The sequence below is a fragment of the Branchiostoma floridae genome, chromosome 7 (genome assembly GCF_000003815.2).
Source record: "Branchiostoma floridae strain S238N-H82 chromosome 7, Bfl_VNyyK, whole genome shotgun sequence".
Taxonomy (NCBI): Eukaryota; Metazoa; Chordata; class Leptocardii; order Amphioxiformes; family Branchiostomatidae; genus Branchiostoma; species Branchiostoma floridae.
Genome location: NC_049985.1, coordinates 16138750 through 16158387, shown reverse-complemented (window position 1 = coordinate 16158387; position 19638 = coordinate 16138750). Strand labels below are relative to the sequence as shown.

The 19638-nt window shown below is 44.2% G+C and overlaps 4 protein-coding genes across 8 annotated transcripts in view; 1 reads left to right on the top strand and 3 right to left on the bottom strand.

Annotated features, from left to right (window-relative positions):
• Positions 1-1003, bottom strand: part of LOC118419211 (poly [ADP-ribose] polymerase tankyrase-2-like) — a 135259-nt gene extending 134256 nt beyond the window's left edge. Inside the window, exon 1 of one of the 2 annotated variants that reach the window (XM_035825562.1) lies at positions 850-1003. The gene's annotated coding sequence lies outside the window, so the exon portion shown is untranslated. The remainder of the gene's footprint in view (positions 1-849) is intronic. The other variant, XM_035825558.1, reaches the window with a different exon arrangement.
• Positions 1004-3759: 2756 nt separating this feature from the next.
• Positions 3760-18363, bottom strand: LOC118420326 (ankyrin repeat domain-containing protein 29-like). Of its 2 annotated transcripts, none has more exons than XM_035827101.1 (5): positions 18064-18363; positions 6383-6577; positions 5187-5361; positions 4628-4747; positions 3760-4426 (listed from the first exon to the last, which is right to left on the bottom strand). In XM_035827101.1, exons 1-5 carry the CDS (start codon positions 18242-18244, stop codon positions 4333-4335), a joined length of 765 nt encoding a protein of 254 aa, XP_035682994.1. In that variant the 5' UTR covers positions 18245-18363; the 3' UTR covers positions 3760-4332. The 2 variants fall into 2 exon arrangements, with proteins under 2 accessions (XP_035682994.1, XP_035682995.1); XM_035827102.1 differs by lacking the exon at positions 18064-18363 and adding an exon at positions 7788-7937.
• LOC118420329 (poly [ADP-ribose] polymerase tankyrase-2-like) lies at positions 10453-18007 on the bottom strand. The gene is made up of 4 exons (XM_035827105.1): positions 17905-18007; positions 16887-17067; positions 11017-11139; positions 10453-10762 (listed from the first exon to the last, which is right to left on the bottom strand). The coding sequence occupies exons 1-4, from the start codon at positions 17942-17944 to the stop codon at positions 10522-10524; spliced, it is 585 nt and encodes a 194-aa protein (XP_035682998.1). The 5' UTR covers positions 17945-18007; the 3' UTR covers positions 10453-10521.
• A 270-nt stretch (positions 18364-18633) lies between the features above and the next one.
• The window catches only part of LOC118420322 (poly [ADP-ribose] polymerase tankyrase-1-like), an 8385-nt gene continuing 7380 nt past the window's right edge, over positions 18634-19638 (top strand). Inside the window, exon 1 of one of the 3 annotated variants that reach the window (XM_035827093.1) lies at positions 18634-19433. In XM_035827093.1, the coding sequence (XP_035682986.1) occupies positions 19352-19433 (82 nt within the window). In that variant the 5' untranslated portion in view covers positions 18634-19351. The remainder of the gene's footprint in view (positions 19434-19638) is intronic. The other 2 variants (XM_035827094.1, XM_035827095.1) reach the window with 2 other exon arrangements.

Here is a 19638-nt window from a genome sequence, read left to right as displayed (position 1 = left end):
CCGTAGGTCTGGTTTGGATCCATGGAGTGAAATATGGTATTCGGGAGGTTTCGGCTTCGTCTTCAAAAGGAATAGTTTATTTTCAAAGGCCCACTGCGTCCAAGCGTTTCACCATATATGGTAAAATGACCGTCGTTGACCCAACACATGGCCACACATGAAGACACTGTAATAGACTTATATAGAAAAAAATAGAATATAGACAGAGACAGGATATATACATAAAACATCTTCAGGTCAGACATTTTTGTGAAATAAGCAACACACACAAACACACACACACGCACGCACGCACACACACACACACACACACACACACACATAACGTTAACATATACATAACGTTAACATACTGTAGTGTATTAGTATCGTCCTACATTCATATCGTTCTACATTATGAAAAATGCTTTTAAATAATTGCATGATAGCTCTTATTTTGAAGCTGCTTTGTGTGATTTACGATGTATGGTTGAAAACATTTTTAAACATTCATTTTTGGAAACTGCCGAAAATTGATGCTCTCGTGGATGTCATCCATATAATCAAATCAACATGGCCTAACGTAAGGTAGCTAACGCCTGGAACGAATGTGTTATGATCAATGATAATTGCCCATTTCTTCTTCTTCTTCTTCCATGTGCGTGTCCAGTTTCATTTGGTCGAAGACTCAGGACACGGATTGGGACGAGGGTCTTTTTAAGACGCGGTGGTTGCTTCTTGCTTTTGTTCGTTATGTTTGTTTGTGTGTGTGTGTGGGGGGGGGGGGGGTGAGAGACGGGGAGCCTAGCTCCTCAAGTGCAGGGGCGCTACAATTGGTATTTAACAAATAGTAACGAGTTAGCCACCCACCTCAAACATTTGTGCAGCACCAGACGGTCAGTCCCGCAATCTTCCGTAGAATATCCCGCACGGAATTAATCCCAAAACGACGAAACATACGACGAAGATACAGCAACGCAATCCTTGACAAGCACCGGTCATTGACAATATATCTTCCTGCACGTGAAGTTTGATAATTTGATTATTAAACTGCAGCCAATCAGCGAAGAGGAACGCTCAGTAGCTTAGCCATGTTGAATATTAACAATGTCTGCCATTGTTCACCGATTAAGGTCTTTTCCTCTGTCATCCAATTAGATAGCGCGTTTTAAATTAGCCATTAGTATCCCCAATCAAAGTTGATTGGTTAAAAAAAAAGTCGCGTGATTCTTTGGGATATTTCCATATGAAGCGCTCCGGATTAAATCGCACGACCAGCTTGCTATTATTTAGGATTATTTGTCTTGCCGAATCTGAACTACTTACTGACAACAACAGATAATTCGTCAGATAGCAGAAAATATACTCAGGTAAGAGCAAATTCACTCAGTATACTAGAAGTTACTGTCCAAGATTACAAAGAAATCGTTGCTATATTTTACAGGGATTGTACATTATACATGATGGGGTGTACATGTTCCTCATATGATTTTTTAAAAATCTTTAGACCAAGAAAAAGTGCAATTTAGTTTTTGTACACCAACTATGCGTATGGTGTACGACCTCGACAATACAAGCCAACATTGGCTACTTGTTGATTGCTACAAAAATGATGTAACATTCTTCCACATTGTGTACCCCATATGTATAATGTACAATCCCTATAAACAATGTCATCAATGACTACAAGATTGATTGCAAAACAAAATAGGGGGGGCTGGTGAATCCTGTGATCTAATAAATTACGTCTCTGAGCTTTCAAACGTGATTTAGGTAATATTTTCCCCATGGTACAGCCCGTCCTTGGTGACCAACCTGAAACACTGGCCTCGATTCGGCCCTCGATTTGTTTCCGGCGTTTGTTCCATGACGAGGGTACATTTATGTATAAGTAGTACGGATAAACTTGTGGAAGGAGAGGTAAATAGCCTTATTTGAGGGGCAGACAGATATAACCTGTGCTGCGTGGTGACGGAAGGTGTCGACTCTGAGACTGTATGATTTGTACATGAAAAGATCTGTTTTAAATCTTCTTCAGGCCAGTTTACTTTCACACTCAAGTGAAAGTAAGAAGATTAAACAGGCTCTGAAAACTGCATTGTTGTAATAAACTGTACTATATGATATACAGTCAAGAGGGCACAGTCTAAAGTTGAAGATCCCCCTGGCTAAGTCGAGGTTGAGAGCTCAGGTTTTTAGCACAAGAGTGGCAAATAACTGGAACTCCCTGCCAGAGAAAGTAGTGAGCAGTAAGACAGTGAACGAATTCAAAAAACAGCTAGACAAACACTGGAGCCATCTGAAGTATGAGCATGCGTAGCCGATGACCTGAAGTGTCAAGATCAGTCCACTACAGGAGTCCACTCCTCCCTCGACTGAAGATGGTATGCAGGTATGCAGGTATGCAGTCAAATTAAACCTGCCAAAGCGACCACCCTTTCAAGCCGATCATCTGGTCATTACGACCGTTTTTTCTCGGTCCCGAAAATTTTCCTCGTTGACTTAAGAATTAAACTACCTTTTCAAGACGACCATCTGGCCAACGCGACCTCTACCGCCAAAAAGTGGAACCGCAGCGGACCAACTCACTGCCGATAACGACCGCGTCATTTTCAAGCTTGAAGTGTCATCGAATTTCGATGGTAATTAGCGCGATTTTGTTCCAAAATCGGCCAGTTTGCGCGGGTTTTGACAGCCATACTATATGTTTTGTTCCAAATAAAAATGGCGGCGGATGCACGTGGATGTGTCATTTGAGGTCTATTGGGCAGTCTAATGATGGGAGCAAATTTTGTAGCACGAAAATCAGAAACCAGTTATACTATGCCTCGGACGTGTTGTGAGTTCAAACCGACCATCTGTCCAAAACAACCGGTCCCTCAAGTGGTCGCCTTGAACAGGTTTGACTTAGTGATTTATGGATGACGCTATTTTCTACCAGATCACATCCTAAGTAAGAAACAACCAGCACGCCCATTTATGGCTGTTTACAAGTTGTTACTATTGGCTAGCCTCTACCAGGCGTCACAGGGCGCTGAAAAAACAGCTGTAGAATTCGGCTTAGATGACAATACAATAACAATAGTAACAATACATATATATCAAAATGCCAGAGGAGTTTAACCTGAGTACCATCCTCCGTATATTAAGGGACCGCTGGCTCGGATAGCAAGCAAAAGGATTTACTCTCCAAGCAGAGGTTGAGTCGCGGAAATATAGTAGTAATCGGAAAATCTCAACCTCTGCTTGGAGAGTAGAAAGGATTGACACATTGAGCCAGCGGTCACTACGAAGGTTATACTCGGGTTAATTAAAGAGAAGTATTAATGGCCGGGCGAGAAGGTCCCCTTATGATAGAAGTACCAACGTGGTAAACTATACTCCTCTGCCGGATACTGGTTATCCGTTTATTTCTGTACTTTGTTCTGCGACCTATGAAGCCTGGAACAGTGTAGCCAATCATAACAACTTACAAAAAGGCTTAGATATGCGTCCTTTCCTTTTCATGACAGAGAAAATAGTGTCGAAGCGTCGGGGTAAGGTCTTGTCGAAATAGGTTTGTTAGTTTGTTTGTTTTTGTTACCGTTACATCTCTGAAAAAAGTCGAAATCAACAATTATTGACTAGTGTTTCTCTTTAGTATTAGTGTGCAATATCGGAAGCCTTTCCGATAACTGTTATATCTTCTTTCTTTCATACTTTGTGCGATTCAACCTCCTTCAAATCCTTGGTTCAGTAGCAGGTTACATTTATTAAATGAAACACGATTCGGTGAGAATATAAAGCGTTACACATGACTTTATTCTACGATATTTTATCTAACAACAGATATAGGGAAATAGGCTAATTTACAAAGAGGCTTCGTAAAAATCCTACTTTCCGTGTTACACTTCAACGTCTTTACTTAACTTCTATAAGATTAGCAAATGAAAATTAAAACATGACATTTGGATAGAATATACGCGTGGAAAACAAGAAAACTACACTTTACAACAAACCTTTTCACTGTCTATCTTCTTACATTCATACATCATACGGAATCCTTCATGGTGTTTGATTTACTAGATAAACTAGGAACATCGATGAAACGTAGAGTGACCTTTTGGACATCATTTACTTCGAAGACAACTGAATCATGTCCATAGTAAGATAGGGCTACGTGCTTGAGTGATTGTAGCTTGTGACATGTAAACTATAATGATTATGGCTGTAGTGGTATCGCTTCATATCCAATGTTTTATACAAGAGTCATGTTTGTTGCTCATGTTGTTCATGTTCTTCTATGTACAGTAGAAATTTCTTCGCCAATTGGAGACCGTCTGGTCGTTCTTCAGAGTACACGTCATGCCCACATCACTTCTTGTGTCCTACAGACCAGTGTTGTATCTGACAGTCACGGCTGCAGTAGCGGGTCAGCTTGCACCGGCCACACAGCTTCAGGGTTTTCCTGTAGAAGATGTAACAGGTACAAATGCTGATCAGGGACTGAGTTAAATTCACAAAGAAATCTTTCGATCTTAAATTTAGATTGAAACATGTACATAGATCTACTTTTTTTGTGTCAATTGCAACATCTGCACGGAGGATGAGAAAAGTAATGTGCGAAGAAAAATTCATTAACCACGGAACCACTGTTAGCATAACCTACCTGTAGCCTGGTTTGCCACACTTTGGGTTGCAGCATCTCAACAGCTTGGTCTCGATTGCGTCTTGTACCAGCTTTACACTCTCTTCCACAGAGTCACAGTTTTCGACCTCTTTCCACAACCTAGAAAAATGTATGACTCAGTAAGGGAACGACATATCGATACATTTTCTACATATAGACTCCTTAAGTGCACTTATGGTCTAAAAAGTTTCACTGGCTTTTAATGGTGTATTGACATCAGACAAGCACACATGATACACACACACAAACACACAAACCATACCAAAAATTGTCTTCAGTCTGAATTGTCTTACAACGTTTCCTATTGGACATCTGAAATTGCCTCATTCATAGTTAGAGTATAAAAGACCTGTTTCTTCCAGATCACTTCAGTGTCACTGAGGAACACTGGCGGATTCCAGTTGAAACGTCTGACCGTTTCCAAAACCATATCCAGTTGCTTGAGTACCTACTTTTTGGTAAACAATACCTCAACAGTTTTTGCCGAGGTTACAATTGTTCCTTCTGTTCTAATGTAAATAAAATGTGTGACACTTGCCTCTGGGTCATATAACCATCTGTCAAATCAGGCCTTGCTCCAAACTCAATCAGTCGCCGAACTGTGTCGATATGTTTGTGGCGACATGCCACCATGATTGCTGTATCGTAGAAGCCGTCCTGTATGTCTACTGTTGCACCATGCTGCACCAGCATTTCAACTATCTCTGTATGCCCTAGGTTGGATTTGCGACACAAGAAATACTCATAAAGACATGCTGCCTTCCGCGAACATGTAACCACACGAATAAACACTCATCTGTGATGGTATAATCCAAACAAAAGTTGTAAAGTTTAAGCTTTGTTCCAACACAAAGAAAACCGTTAATCATGAATTTTAGTCGATCTGCTGCTCTGCCGCGGTATTACCTTTACGCACAGGATTGGAATCGACATGGATCCATGGATGGATGCATGGATCGGTGATTTTAACCAAGGAGGTTAAAAAAAGGAGAGACTTCCTATTGTTTCGATCTTTGCCGCGAGTGTGAATCACACCCAATCTGCATCTCGCCAGGCTAGCACGGGCCTTTGTTTACGAATCAGTTTCAACATCACTCGTCCAGGAAACATCGATTTGGGGCCGTGATTTTTGACCTCCTTGTTTTAACCAAACCCTTCTAATAGCCCTTCCATAGGTTTGATTACGCATTTGAGTCAGCGTGGCCGACCGGCCTAAGGTCTAAGCAATTTGCTTCTGCAGCCGTGGATTGTGGGTACGATCCCCACTTGTTACTATTTATTTGTCATGTAAATTATGAATTCTCCTTTTTTTATATAGAAGACAGACCGATTCAGTAATTCGAAGTTTAAAAACTCTTTTTTTTCATGTGATTTTGTTTAACATCCAGGCTTTTTTCCAAAATACGCACCGGCTAGCTTTTTTCGGAAGCTTTCTTGTTTAAATATTTTTTGGATTCCCATGATCCAAGAGCAGTCAATTACATCTTACCGTTAACATTTGGAAATATGGCGCTTAACGTTAACAGACAAGCATTTGTTTTACCTATTTTAAGCCTATTCTCTAAGCAGAGGTTGCGAAGATAGTACATGTAGCTATAGTGGTCGGGATTTTTACTGGCTCGCTTCCCTCACCTCTGCCGCAAAACGGAACGGATCAAACCCTTAAAGGGGAAGCGGGCCAGTAAAAACTACGACCCAACCTCTGCTTGGAGAATAGCATTGTGATTAACGTACCATTGGACGCTGCAGCATGAAGGGGAGCCGATGCGCCCATGGTTCTCTTCACCAAAGACGCCCCCTTGCGGAGCAGCAGTCTCACTATATCCACATGCCCCTTGAGACAAGCGATGAACAATGCCGTGCATGGTGGTAAGGTTGTGCTATCACCCGAGTTCCAGCCGTCAAACTGGTCAAAGTCAATGTCTGCACCTGTGATCCAAAACAACCCCATGATTTGGTACAAATGGATCCCACAATAGATATTTCATTTATTTCACATAATTTTGCAAGGAAGGCAAATATGAATCCAACATACTAGTACACGAATAGCGACAATCGTATTTCATACTTTCCAAGGCATTAGGTATTGCAACATAAGAAAGTGATCAGTACAGATTTATAATATCAACCCAAGGGTGTGATTCTCTACTCTCCTAGCAAATTGTCGGCCCCGGCTGTGTTTGATGTGTTTTACGCTTCTTCTTTTTCTGTCAGCTTTAAATTTTCGTTCACCTTCGTAGGTAGCGCGCTGTTCCCTAGCCGGCTATACTTCTCTGGTCGGCTTACTCATCTATCTGTTCAATTACTATGTTTTTCAAGCGACCCAGAGTCTGGTAGAGACTATGTAAATTGCCCGAATAGCACGGAGAAGATCAAAAGGTGTCACCAGTGCACTGTACTTCGCACATGCAGGCCCCGACTTCGCACTTGTGTGAAAATCCTTATTTGTGATTTACATATGAATAAGCGTCTTTTCAAACCCAACTCAAAGCGAAGTTATTTACTGCATTTCTGCAAGTCTGATTCCTCCTGTAAATGAAAATGAAAATGTGAAGTAAAACAAGATGTCACCGAAAGTAACCGACCCAAAATACCAGGCGAAAACTGATAAAAAACTGATAAAAAGAATTTAACGTTTAATACAGTAACTTTCCGTTTCTCCTGGCCTTATTATGCACCATGAGCCCATATGGCCGGCCACGTCTAGCGGAGAAAGAGATAGTTTTAAACTGTTTAGTGTCTCCGTGGCCTAATGCTGCTTGGCCATCTGGATCCAATTCCATCAATTTGATCTGTGGGCCTGATCGTGAGCTCGATCCCAGGGTCGGCTCGCCTCGGACATGTTGTAAGCTTGGCTTGCTTTCGTCTTTCGTAAAGGACGTAAAATGGACTGGAATCTAGGGTAGCCTTGATATCATAGAAAACTCCCTTTAATAGAGTTTGTCAGGCCAGGTAGGAACAATGTAGTTCTATTTTAGGCGCCTAAAATAGAACTACCTTGTTCCTACCTGGCCTGACAGGCTCTCTATGATATTAAGTGTACCCTAGATTACAGTCATTAGTCTAGAATTGAACCCATCTGTCTAGAACCAAACAAATAATGCCTAGTGCTATTGTAGTATACTTGGTTCGTCTTTACCAGCTTCCAATGCTGCGTTGACGCCCTCAGCTGATCCATTCAAAGCCGCAAACACTAGAAATCCATTCGCATTTTTCGCCATTTCGTTAGGACCACCGTTTCCGGACATCTGTGTATGTGTTCCCCACTGAGACTACTGAAGACACATGTGGTCACAAGTTGTTTGGTCACGTGAGTCGTTGTTTAGCCACGTGACCATATGTGAACGTATAGGTTTAGAAAAGAGAATTGAAAAGCTGGTTTTCCATCAGAAGGTTTTTCTTCTAAAGGATAAATTTATTTTCCTATTCATGCTTTTAGTGATTCATGATTCATTCACAAATATGCGAAAAAGGACGTGGGTGGGTGTGTCTCTTGCGTTTGGCTGCTTTGGACCGTTACATTTTGTTCAAGCAGAGGTTCGACCTGCAGATCGCTAGCTTTCTTTTGCTTGCTCTGGTGCTCTCTGAGAGCGGTAAATTGGCTATTCCGAAGGGTGTGCACAATGTTTGTATGCCTGTGTTTTTCTTTCCCTTTACAGTCCAACCGTTAGAACTTGTCATTATTCTGAAGATATACGTTATTTCTTACACCGGTGCACAGTAGGTTTCCTTTTATCTCCAAGCAGATCCTACGGTGCCATAAAATAGTATCAAAGCTGGCCAAGGAGTGTAGCCGGCCAAGGGAGTCAAACGGGCACCGGAGACGGTTGATACTATACATTACGCACCGTGGATCTGGTTCGAGATTAGGTTTCCTTCTCAATAGGATTTCCTGTTTATGCCTAGGTTACACATAGCCGAATTTGGCTCCCGACTCTCTCCCGACTATGGTTTAGGAATGATTCGGGAGCTAGTCGGCTGTAGTCGGCTGGCGTTCGGCTGAGTCGGATGGCGTTCGGCTGGCGTTCGGCTGAGTCGGCTGGTGTTCGGCTGCTCCATCCGAATGTTTTGAAATGTTCAAAACATTCGGCTCTGAACGGCAACTCTGGAATGGGTCGGTTGGTGGTCGGCTGGTGTTCGGCACGGTCGGCTAGTATTCGGTTGGTGTTCGGGAGTAAGTCAGCAGTCAAATTAAATCTTAACCACGCCATAAACATTGCTAATTTACTCCCAGATTGTTTCCAACTTACCAATGATTCACCCCAAGACCTTAGACAAATCTCTGCTAACTCATTCCCAAGCAAAAAGACTATTGCCAGAACGTAGACGAATCACTCCCGAACTTCACACGACCGACATCCAGCCAAAAGCAAAAAGACCCATAAATGCCGCACTGGAGCTATATGTGATCTAAATTTGATCTCTTAGTGATGTTTACAAATAGAACAAAGGACATTCTTGATTAAAAACGAAAATGAGCACTCTTTTGAAAATCGCTGATTATGTCTATTTCAAGTCGAAAAAGGTCGGCAATCGGTTGGGGATCAGTCAGGAGTGATTCGGCAGTCTGCGGCTAGAGGTCGGGATGGTTGGTGATAGGTTAGTTAGCATTTGGGACACAGTCGGGAGTAAGTCATTTACTGGTCGGGAGGTATTCTGGACATGTTCGGCACTAAAAAATAGGCGTGGCCTAAACTGGTCAGACTACTCCCGAACTACTGCCGACTTGGGTCGGCTAAGAGTCGGCTAGTGTTCGGGAGCCAAAGTCGGCTATGTGTAACCTAGGCATAAGTCATGTTCTTTCTCTATCTCTAACGTTACCTCTCCTCTATATATCTATACTTAGATAGATATTTATTCATTGAGGATTTCCGAACATTGCATGAAAGTTTATTTGGCTGCTTTTTAAACTGAAGTTTCAAAAAAAGAAGACAAGGATGCTAAGAGATGAGCAAAAACAGAAAGTTATTATATCTATGAGACATGTTTATGTTAGTTCAATAATTCATGGCAAAAAATCCAACTGAAAATAGCACAAGTGATCTTCTAAGCACAGGGATAATGACATCTTCACAAGCCTGACTACTTGGCTACTCGGTGCAACAAGCAATGGCATAGCTGACATGAACTTTGGACGTTATTATCTTACAAGGACACCAGAACCATGTCCTTAGACAGAATTGTGATACGGCTGTAGCGGTATCGGGTGCTCAATAATGCTTTACAAAGATTTTTTTTTTTACAAAAGTGGTCGAGTTATGTTTATTGTACATGTTCTTCCATATACAGAAGCATTTTTTCGCCCAGTTGGACATGTCTGGAGCGGTCTGGTCCCTGGACGGAGTAGCCTACTAGGCGTCATGCCCACAGCTGAAGGACTAGCAATAATACAAAGGGTAGACATTTAAATATATCCAAGGCTAATTGAATGCAAGAGAATGATAATGTTGAAGCTCTAGATAATGTTGAAGCACTAGGCAGACCAATGATACAAAATTTAAAGCAGACACGCACAGGTACCCCAGTGTCCTTTCCTTGGGAGACATTTGTCAAAAACCAAACCCCGTAAAATCTAATCCTTTACGAGCTTTATTTTTCCCATATTCATGAGAAAGTAGATGATACCATCAATACAACAAGCATTTCAGTGTTTGTTATATCTTCTTACGTTTAAACTTCGTGTGTATGTGTAGTACACCTTCAACGTGTTTACTTTTTTATAAGAGAACTCAAACAGATGACCTAAAGTATGAGCTTTTAGACATAATTTTCTTCAAAGACACCTTCATATCATTCGCAAGATAAGCGTAAGGTTTGGTAACGTACTGCTTGTTAATTTGTAAGTACTACATATCTGTAGCGGCATCGTGTGCTTAACTATTCTTCGAATAAGCAAGATTTATACAGAATTGGTAGTCTAAGAGTTCTGGATGTTGTTCTCCTAAGTACATACATAATTTTTGACCCAATTGGAAGTGGTCTGACCCCTCGATAGAGTACGCATCATTCCCACAGCACTTCTTGTGTCCGACAGACCAGTGTTGTTTCTGACAGTCACGGCTGCAGTAGCGGGTCAGCTTGCAACGGCCACATAGCTTCAGGGTTCCAGTTGACCTGTAGAAGATGTATAACAGGCACAGATCCTGTTCATTGACTAATAAGGAAATTCACAGAAATCTTTCGATCTCATTTTATAAGCTACAAAGAAATTAAAAGGAAACATTTGTGTCAATTGCAACATTTGTAGCCTGGGTTTACACAATCTCTCGCTGGCCGCCAGGTGCGCGATTATGGTCAGGCTACAAAATTTAGAAAAGTATAGTGCGAAAAAATCTATCAATGATGGAACCGTCAGCAGCAAAACCTACCTGTAGCCTGGTTTGCCACACTTAGGGTTGCAGCATCTCAACAGCTTGGTCTTCCTCGCCTCTTCTATCAGCTTCAGACTCTCTTCCGCAAAGTCATGACGAATTTCGGCTGTTACCGCTAACCTAATGAAAGATGTGACTCATAACAATATACATGCGTTTTATAGCACTCAGGGTCAAGAAAAAGTTACACATAGTCAATAACCGATCAATAGTTACACAGGCACATACATACATACATACAGGCTAAGACCCCTACAGACCATATTCACACTCAGAAAAACGATTTGAATAAAACATGTTATCCGAATAAGACGACCCGATTCGAATAAGTATCTGCAGTGAGAACGCCCCCAAATCACTTGGATTTCGTCGAAGTGAATCCTTCGCGATCCAACTCGGGGAGGTGAATAGAACTGGGGCAAGTGGATAGAACTGCGCTGCAGGGAGTCCCGATTCGTGCGATTCGGCAGTGTGAACGCGCAAGTGGATAGGATTCCGCTAATTCCGGTGTGTAACGTCATTCATCCGGGAACTTGGGGTCATACTTCGCATCGCGCGGGAAACACTGGCACGCAATGAGTGGAAAGAAAGGGAAATCTTCATCATTCGCCGAGTGGACACCGTAACAAACGAAGCTGCTAACTTCCATCTGGGGGTGAAAGGAGACACGGAAAAGGCTCGGGAACGTTCATAAAAACAGAGAGATTATAATATGAAGTGTAACAGTGGTGTTCAAGGACTGCTAAACCGAAGACGCCTAACGGCTTAAGCCTTTTGGCCGAACGGTTTGCACGTTCGATTTGTGATCCGGCTGCCCGGGTTCGGCGCGGGTTCGAATCCCGGGAGTCGGGGTGTTGTTTCTTTCTGTTCTTACTCGCCCCTCTGGTTGTTTCACTTAGGACTACAGCAAGTTACAGTTACAGGATACAGGTCTAGGATAATGATACAGAGATCTAAGTATATTTACAGAGAGAGCCGGTCTAACTAATAACTAGTACACAATCCAACAGAGGGACTAAGCCCTACCAAAGTACCTCACCTGAGTCCTTGGGGCACGAGACTGACTAAATCTCTTCATACAATCTCTAAGGTTAACTAGCATGACAATAGGATGTATAACTCCGCCCATCACAGGTAAGCTGGTTGGATGCTGTCGGCATCCAGCCAATCAGGGATTACCTAATATGCTAATGTCAGCTCCTCCTCATATGGTCTAGACGGTCATTACCTAATTATCTCATATGTCAAAGGTCATGGCCGTTACACTACCTCCCCCTCACCGAACATTTGTCCTCAAATGTTAAGATACCATAACATTACAAGGGAGGTGTAACAAAAATACAACAGGTTGATATAAAATAACAAAAGTGGGTACCATCAGTCATTTATCATTATTTAGCTCTCTGTGACCAATCAGACTGCTCTCACCAGCCATTGGTCGCTCACATTCCGCATATGGTCCATACAATACAAAAATTTCAGCATAGTACAGATATTCAGCATTATCTATATCTCTGTGACCAATCAGACTGCTCTCACCAGCCATTGGCCACTCACATTCTGCATATGGTCAATACAATACAAAAGTTCAGCATAATACAGATAAACATATACATAAGCAATGCGTACGCAATACATCAGCAATACATAAGCAATAATCATGTGGTTTTATTACACTGTGTCTGATACAGACAACAATTTACATGTGTGCTTCGCAAGAGACAAAATTCCAACGTGTACGGCGGTGGCAGGTGCATAGCAGACGACAAGGCGGCCAAACACACCAGAAGCAGAGAAGGCATGCAGAATCCCATGTATACTACCCGGTCAATCACTTAAACTTGTCCGTCGTTACCCGAATAAACACCTAAGTAACCTTAACACATACTCACTGGCATGGGGAGAGATTTACTGCTAATCACCTTTGAGATTAGATACTCAAATCCCCATCCAATTCCTCGAGAGATGGACACGCAGCACGCAGACGACACCAACAGGAGACTTGAGCTCGCCTACATTGGCTACGGCGTGAAAACAGAAAACGTGTATACCTACCCATCCTCTCAGCTCAGCTCCGGAGTTCCATCCGTACTTGATAACAAAAAAAAAAATCTTCATATAACCTTAACTTCCGGGGGACCTAGCCACGGTGATTTACAGGTGAAACAGGAACCAACACACAATCTACAACAACCAATGCACCAGCACACCCAGCCGAATGATTTGCACCATCAGAACCGCGAGACACGAAGTGGTCTGTCTTTGCTCAGCACAACTTAACAATAACACACTATGTTAAATCTATGTAATCCGAGTCAGAGTCCAACGCAAAGTCCTCCAGGTACGACGGTCTGCGGCGATGTCGTCGTGGTCTCGGGACGTCAGCAGCATGGCTCGTCGAAGTCCTCTCCTCTTCGCTGTCACTGGAGACGTCCGGATTCACAGCTGGTCGTCTCTCCCTCGGCGGAACAAGTGTCTTCGGGACGGACGCCTCGTCCTGGTCATCTTCATCGCCAGACTGCTGGTCGGAACCTGAAACGGAAGCAGAACAAGTGCCCTGGGAGGACTCTTCCCCGGACGTCACTGGATCCTCTGAAAGGGAAGGTTCTTGGCGCCGGTTACGGTTAGGGCGGGCAGGCCGACGGGGTCGGTCATTCCGCGGATCGTAATCCGGGTCGTCCTGGGTGGGAGAGAAGGGTATCATGTTCTCAAAACTCACACATACTACCTTCTGCTGTGCCCTCCCTCTCATGCCACGCACTTCGTAGACCTGATCGCTAATGCGGCGCAAGACCTCAAATGGGCCTTTAGTCTTTGGCGCCAATTTCCGCGCAAGCCCCGTTGGCACCTGTTTGTTCAGGATGAAGACGGTGTCGCCAATGTCATAGGGCTTGCCATGAATTTTCTTGTCATAGAGCTCCTTCTGTCTACATTGCTGTTGCTGTGTCTTCTCCTGTACAAGATTGAACACAGACGGTAGGCGGTTCCGTAATACCTCCACGTGTTCATGAACCTCACCGACGCTAGTAGGGATGCGCGCCATTACATGAATGGGAAGACGTGCCTCGCGACCGTGCATCAGGAAGTAGGGCGAGAACCCGGTTGTCGCGTGACAACTTGTATTATACGCGTACTTGACCGCGGGCAAGTGCTCATCCCAGTCGCGCTGGGTGGGCGACACGTAGGCGCGTAAGATATTTCCCATTGTCCTGTTGAAGCGCTCAACAAGACCGTCTGACTGGGGATGATACGGCGTCGTCCGAGTCTTATGAATTTGCATTAGCCGACAAAGGTCCTTCACCAACACAGAATCGAAATTCTTGCCCTGATCTGTGTGTAGAGACTGTGGAGGACCGTGGACGCAGATCCAACCTTTGTAGAAACATTTGGCTACAGACTCTGCCGTCTCATTCTCCATGGGGAAAATCTCAACCCACTTTGTGAAATAGTCTGTCGCGACCAAAATGTACTTATTGCCAGCACGCGACTTAGGAAGGGGGCCGACTATGTCCATGGCGACTCGGTGGTTTGGGAAACCGACTGCGCTAGGCTGCATGGGGGCTCTCTGTTTACGCCTGCCGCTCTTGGTCCGTATGCAGGTCTCACAACCTGACACGTGGGCAGTCACGTCGTGACGCATGCCGGGCCAGTAGAAAGCAGACCTAAGTTTATTAAGGGTCTTCTCTACGCCTAAGTGACCACCAAGCGGTTCGTCATGGACCATCTTAAGCACGCGAGGGACGAGCGTCCTTGGGAGCAGCAGTTGGAGCTGGGGTCCCAGGCCATCTTTCCTATCACAATTTCTGTACAGGACGCCGTCCCAGAATTCTAGACATGGCCAATCAGCATAGAGCGTGCGCTGTTCCCGGGTGAGCCTTTGGAGGCCGAGATTATCGGGTTTAGTGCCTCTTTGCACGTCCAATACGAGGCAAGCCAAAGTCGGGTCAGCACGCTGGGCTCGTCTAATCTCATTCTGAGACAAGGCAGGGATTGGGTTGAGCCCATCTGGATCAGCCTGCCGAGCTGCGAAAACCCTAACTGGCTCACTGTCCTCCGAGTCGCTTTTCTTGCACTGGGAACAGGGCCCTCTACTTAAACCGTCAGCGTTGCCATGGCTGGCTCCCGGCCTGTGCTCGATGTGGAACTTGTACGTGGCCAAACGCAATAACCAGCGCGCGTATTGACTTGATGGGTTTTTCATATTCATCAAGTACTGTAGTGCGCTGTGATCTGTTCGCAACAAGAACTCATCATCGCCTTGCAAGTAGCACTCGTGCTTTGTGATAAATTCTACCGCTGCTAGCATTTCGCGTCTATGCACGCAGTAGCGCTGCTCAACAGGCGTTAGAGAACGGCTGTAATATGCGATTACCCTCTCAAGACCGTCCTGCTTTTGGCTCAGCACTCCTCCAATACCAACATCAGATGCATCTGTGTCAACAATGAAGGGTTTTGAGAAGTCAGGATAGGCCAGGATAGGTGCCGACACTAAGTGCTGCTTGAGCTCGCGGAAAGCATTGTCGCATTCCTCTGTCCACTTGAAGCGAGTGTTTTTGCGCGTCAATGACGTTAGCGGTTTGGCCTTTTTGGCGAAATCTTGTATGAAACGCCTATAGTAGTTCGCAAAGCCCAGGAATTGTTGTACCTGACGCACAGTGCGCGGCGTAGGCCATTCTGCTGCAGCGCTAACCTTTTTGGGGTCGGTACGCACGCCTGTGCCTGAAATGACGTGGCCGAGGAACTCGACTTCAGTGACGAGGAACATGCACTTCTCAGGATTGAGCTTAAGATTCGCTTCGCGATAGCGCTGGAACACAGCCTCTAGGTTCGCAAGGTGGTTGGCAATTGCGTCATCGGAGTGAACGATAGTATCATCCAAGTATGCCATACACACATGAGGCTGTAGGCCACGCAACACGTTCTCCATTAACCTCGCAAAAGTAGAGGGAGCCGAACAGAGGCCGAACGGAAGCCGTTTGTATTGGAACAAGCCAAACGGGGTTGTAAATGCGGTCTTTTCCCTTGCCGCTTCCTCTAGAGGAACCTGCATATATGCCGCTCTTAAGTCTAACGTGGAGAACAGTTGGGAGCCTGACAGCGCATCAAGAGTGTCGTCTATGCGCGGCAATGGCCAAGACGATTTCTTGGTGACATTGTTCAAACCTCGGTAGTCAACACACATTCGCTTTGTACCGTCTTTTTTATTGACAAGCACAACGGGGGCCCCCCAAGGCGAGATTGATTCCTCTATGAAGCCTAATCGGGTCAGTTTATCCAATTCCTGACCAATTGTCTCCTTCGCCTGGGGAGAAACGCGCCGGGGCGGCAACCGAACCGGAGGGGCGTCACCAGTGTCAATTTGGTGAGTCGCTTTACTGGTCATGCCCATGTCTTCCTGGTTGCGTGAAAAGATATCCTCATACTTCACGAGGAGATCTAAAAGTTGCTCTTTGTGTGACCCGTCCGAAATGTGGCTTAGATCGAAAAGGGGCTCCAGTTCGGCCCGAACTTCTGCCCCTCTGGTTGTTTCAGAAGATATATCCGAAGGAATGGCGGGGCATGGAGTTGAGAAATCCCTCGACCAATGCAGAAATAAAGTGAATCTCACCGCCGACTACCACAAGATGTAGCGATTCATCTGTGAAACGCAATTTATGTTTTATTCAGATAAGACGGAGGGCGCACAAATCGGACGGGATTGCTGAAGAGCAGTGTGAACACAATTTTGGATGGGACAGAAAAATTTTTATTCTGATAAATGTTTTATTCGAATCGTTTCTCTGAGTGTTAAGCAAAGCAATACGACCATTTTTGATGGAGGTAACAATCGTTCATTCTATATTCTGATGAAAATGTTTGACACTTACTTCTGGCCTACGTGACCGTTGGTCAAATCAGGTCTTGCTCCGAGCTCAATCAGTCGCCGAACTGTGTCCACGTGGTTGTAGCGACATGCATTCATCAGTGGAGTCTCCTGGAAGCCGTCGGGGTCCTGTATGTCTAATGTTGCACCATGCTGCACCAGCAAGTCCACCACTTCTGTCTTTCCTGGGTTTGATTTGAGACACAAAAATATCATCTTATCAAGCACACGTTAGCATGAAAGCGTATCTGTGTTGGTAGATAAATCCATGATGAAGATTTCATGATTTTCCTCAACACAAGGAAAATAAGCGCGAGGTTACGATCAAGCAAAGGCTGCCTTCCACTGAGTAATACTTGTATGCATTTAGAAACACACATCCTTGCTATGGTTAACCTTGGTGTATTGGTGTATTAGGGTAGCCAGTAGGTGCCCAATCTGAGTAATAAGTAGGTGTTCACGTGCTCGAAGCACCTCCAACATGTGACCCCCATTTTACGTCCCTTCTGAAAGACAAATGCAATCCCTTACAACATGTCGGAGCTGAGCTGACCCTGGCATCTAAACGGATCCATGGAACTAGATCCAAATGGCCAAGCATACTAGAAACTATTTTACTATTCTGCAAATTATTAGTTTTTGGCGATGGCGATGAGGTCTGCATAAAGCTAAGGGCATAACCCGCCGTATACGTGATTTTTGTCCGTACGGATTTGGGGAGGCCAAGTCCGCCACGTTTTTTTCTGAAAACGTGGGGAAGAACAGGGAGGGAGTGCGTCAACGTGCGTCACTCTCGCGGTTGCTTAAGGCAATGAGTATGTAATGTGGTCTGCATGCCGTGAACGGTTGCGTGCATCGTTCGTCACGCAAGTGACGAGTTGTACGTGCTAATATCGTTCGATTGCCACGTAACTGTATGTAACTTGTCGTGAACAGTTCAAAATGAAAAGTCGTATCAACTTCTGTTTTTTGGCTTCGTTCGGTGTATATAACTGTCGAGAATTTGTTTCTAATGAACCTACCATTCATCGCTGCTGCGTGAAGGGGAGCCTTGGCCCCCATGGTTCTCTTCACCAAAGACGCTCCCTTGCGGAGCAGCAGCCTAACTAGTTCCAGTTGCCCAGTTCCACATCTCTCTTTGCTCAACAATGTTGGTGAGTACAGTACATTATCTGATTTACCAGCTTCCAATGCCCTTTTGACGCCTCCAATCCAGCCCTTCGCTGCCGCAGACAACAGCAATTTATTCGCATCAGTCTCCGCCATTCCGTTTACTGCCGCTGTCGGACACCTTTCCACGTGTGTGTTCTGACAAAGTGCGAGTTTGAACTGAAGACGCGTGAGAGGAAGCTGTTTGGTCATGTGACCTATTGTTTTGACACGTGATTTGTTGGAGGACTGTGTGAGAACGCAGAGAATTAGAGAGGATCTTCGGAAAAGAAGTATTGAAAGATCTTGAAAATCTGGGTTTTTATCCGTATAATTGTTGTTGTTGTTGTTTCTATACAAGTACCTGTTTTGCTTGTAGTTATTGATGGACAGATATGCGCAAACATTGCTCTCATTCGCATGTCGAGGTACTGTATGTGCTTCTTGCGTTTGGCTGCCATCTTGATTCTCTCCAAGTTTTGAGCAGAAGTTTGCAACGTAATTTTAGGCTTTTTTTATTGGGCTTTCTATATTGTGCTTTTTTCTTAATTTTCGCCATTTTGGCTGGCGGACTGCACATGAAAAAAAAAAAGTACACAATAGAATGCCCGACAAAAACGCCTAAAACACGCCCAAAAAACGACCGGGGCATGATACTTTTGCTTGAAGAATACTATCTTGGCTGCTTTTATGCTAAAAGATGGGCAAAAACCATTACATTTATGAGACGAAGGGTTACTTTATTACATAGCCTACAACAGCAAGGACAACGATCAATGACAGGAAGTCAAGTTGAAAGTGTAATCAAAAACTGTAATTCAGTGATATAATCAAGGAGCTGTTATCAATAAAAACTTCTTGATATAATTGACGAGGGTTGAGGGTTTGAGTGTATGGTTTGAAGTTTTGATTCCTGATATCATGACACATTTGTATCCTCCACTTTCCCACAGGATCAACGCGTTTATGTATGTCACTGGGAAAAATTGTAACTCAGTTGCCCCCCGGATCCCAGGAGTAAGCAAAGATAGCAGCCAAACGCGAGACGCACACACCCAGACGCGCGAATGATAGCTATATCTTAGCATATTTGTGCATCAATCACTAAAAACAAATCAGAACATGTATAAAAACAAATGTAATTAAACTATAAATGCTGTAGTGATAGAAAACTTCTTTTCTAAACATCTACGTTCTCATGCTGCTCATATGACTACAGTTTATGTGACAGAACACCTTCAGTTCGAACTCTGAGACATCGTCAAAACACGCGTAAAAGTGGGAACAGCGGCAGTTCTTATAAAGTTATACTATAACGGAATGGCGGAAAATGTGAATGAATTTCTGTTGTCTGCGGCTGATAATGACTCACTTGAAGGCGTTGAAGTGGCATTGGCAGCTGGTAAGTCGAACCAAGTCAACTGCTGGAATCGCTTGATAAACCTCCTTGCCTGGACCCCCCACCCCCCTTAGCCTACCAACAGTCAGGTTCTAACTCTGGGGTCTGCCGTATGTTCTTTGGGGGATGTTGGCCATAGTTAAGTGTATAAGCCCTGCCCTGGAAACAGTCTAGTCTCTACCAGACTCCGGATCGCTGGAAAAATCGT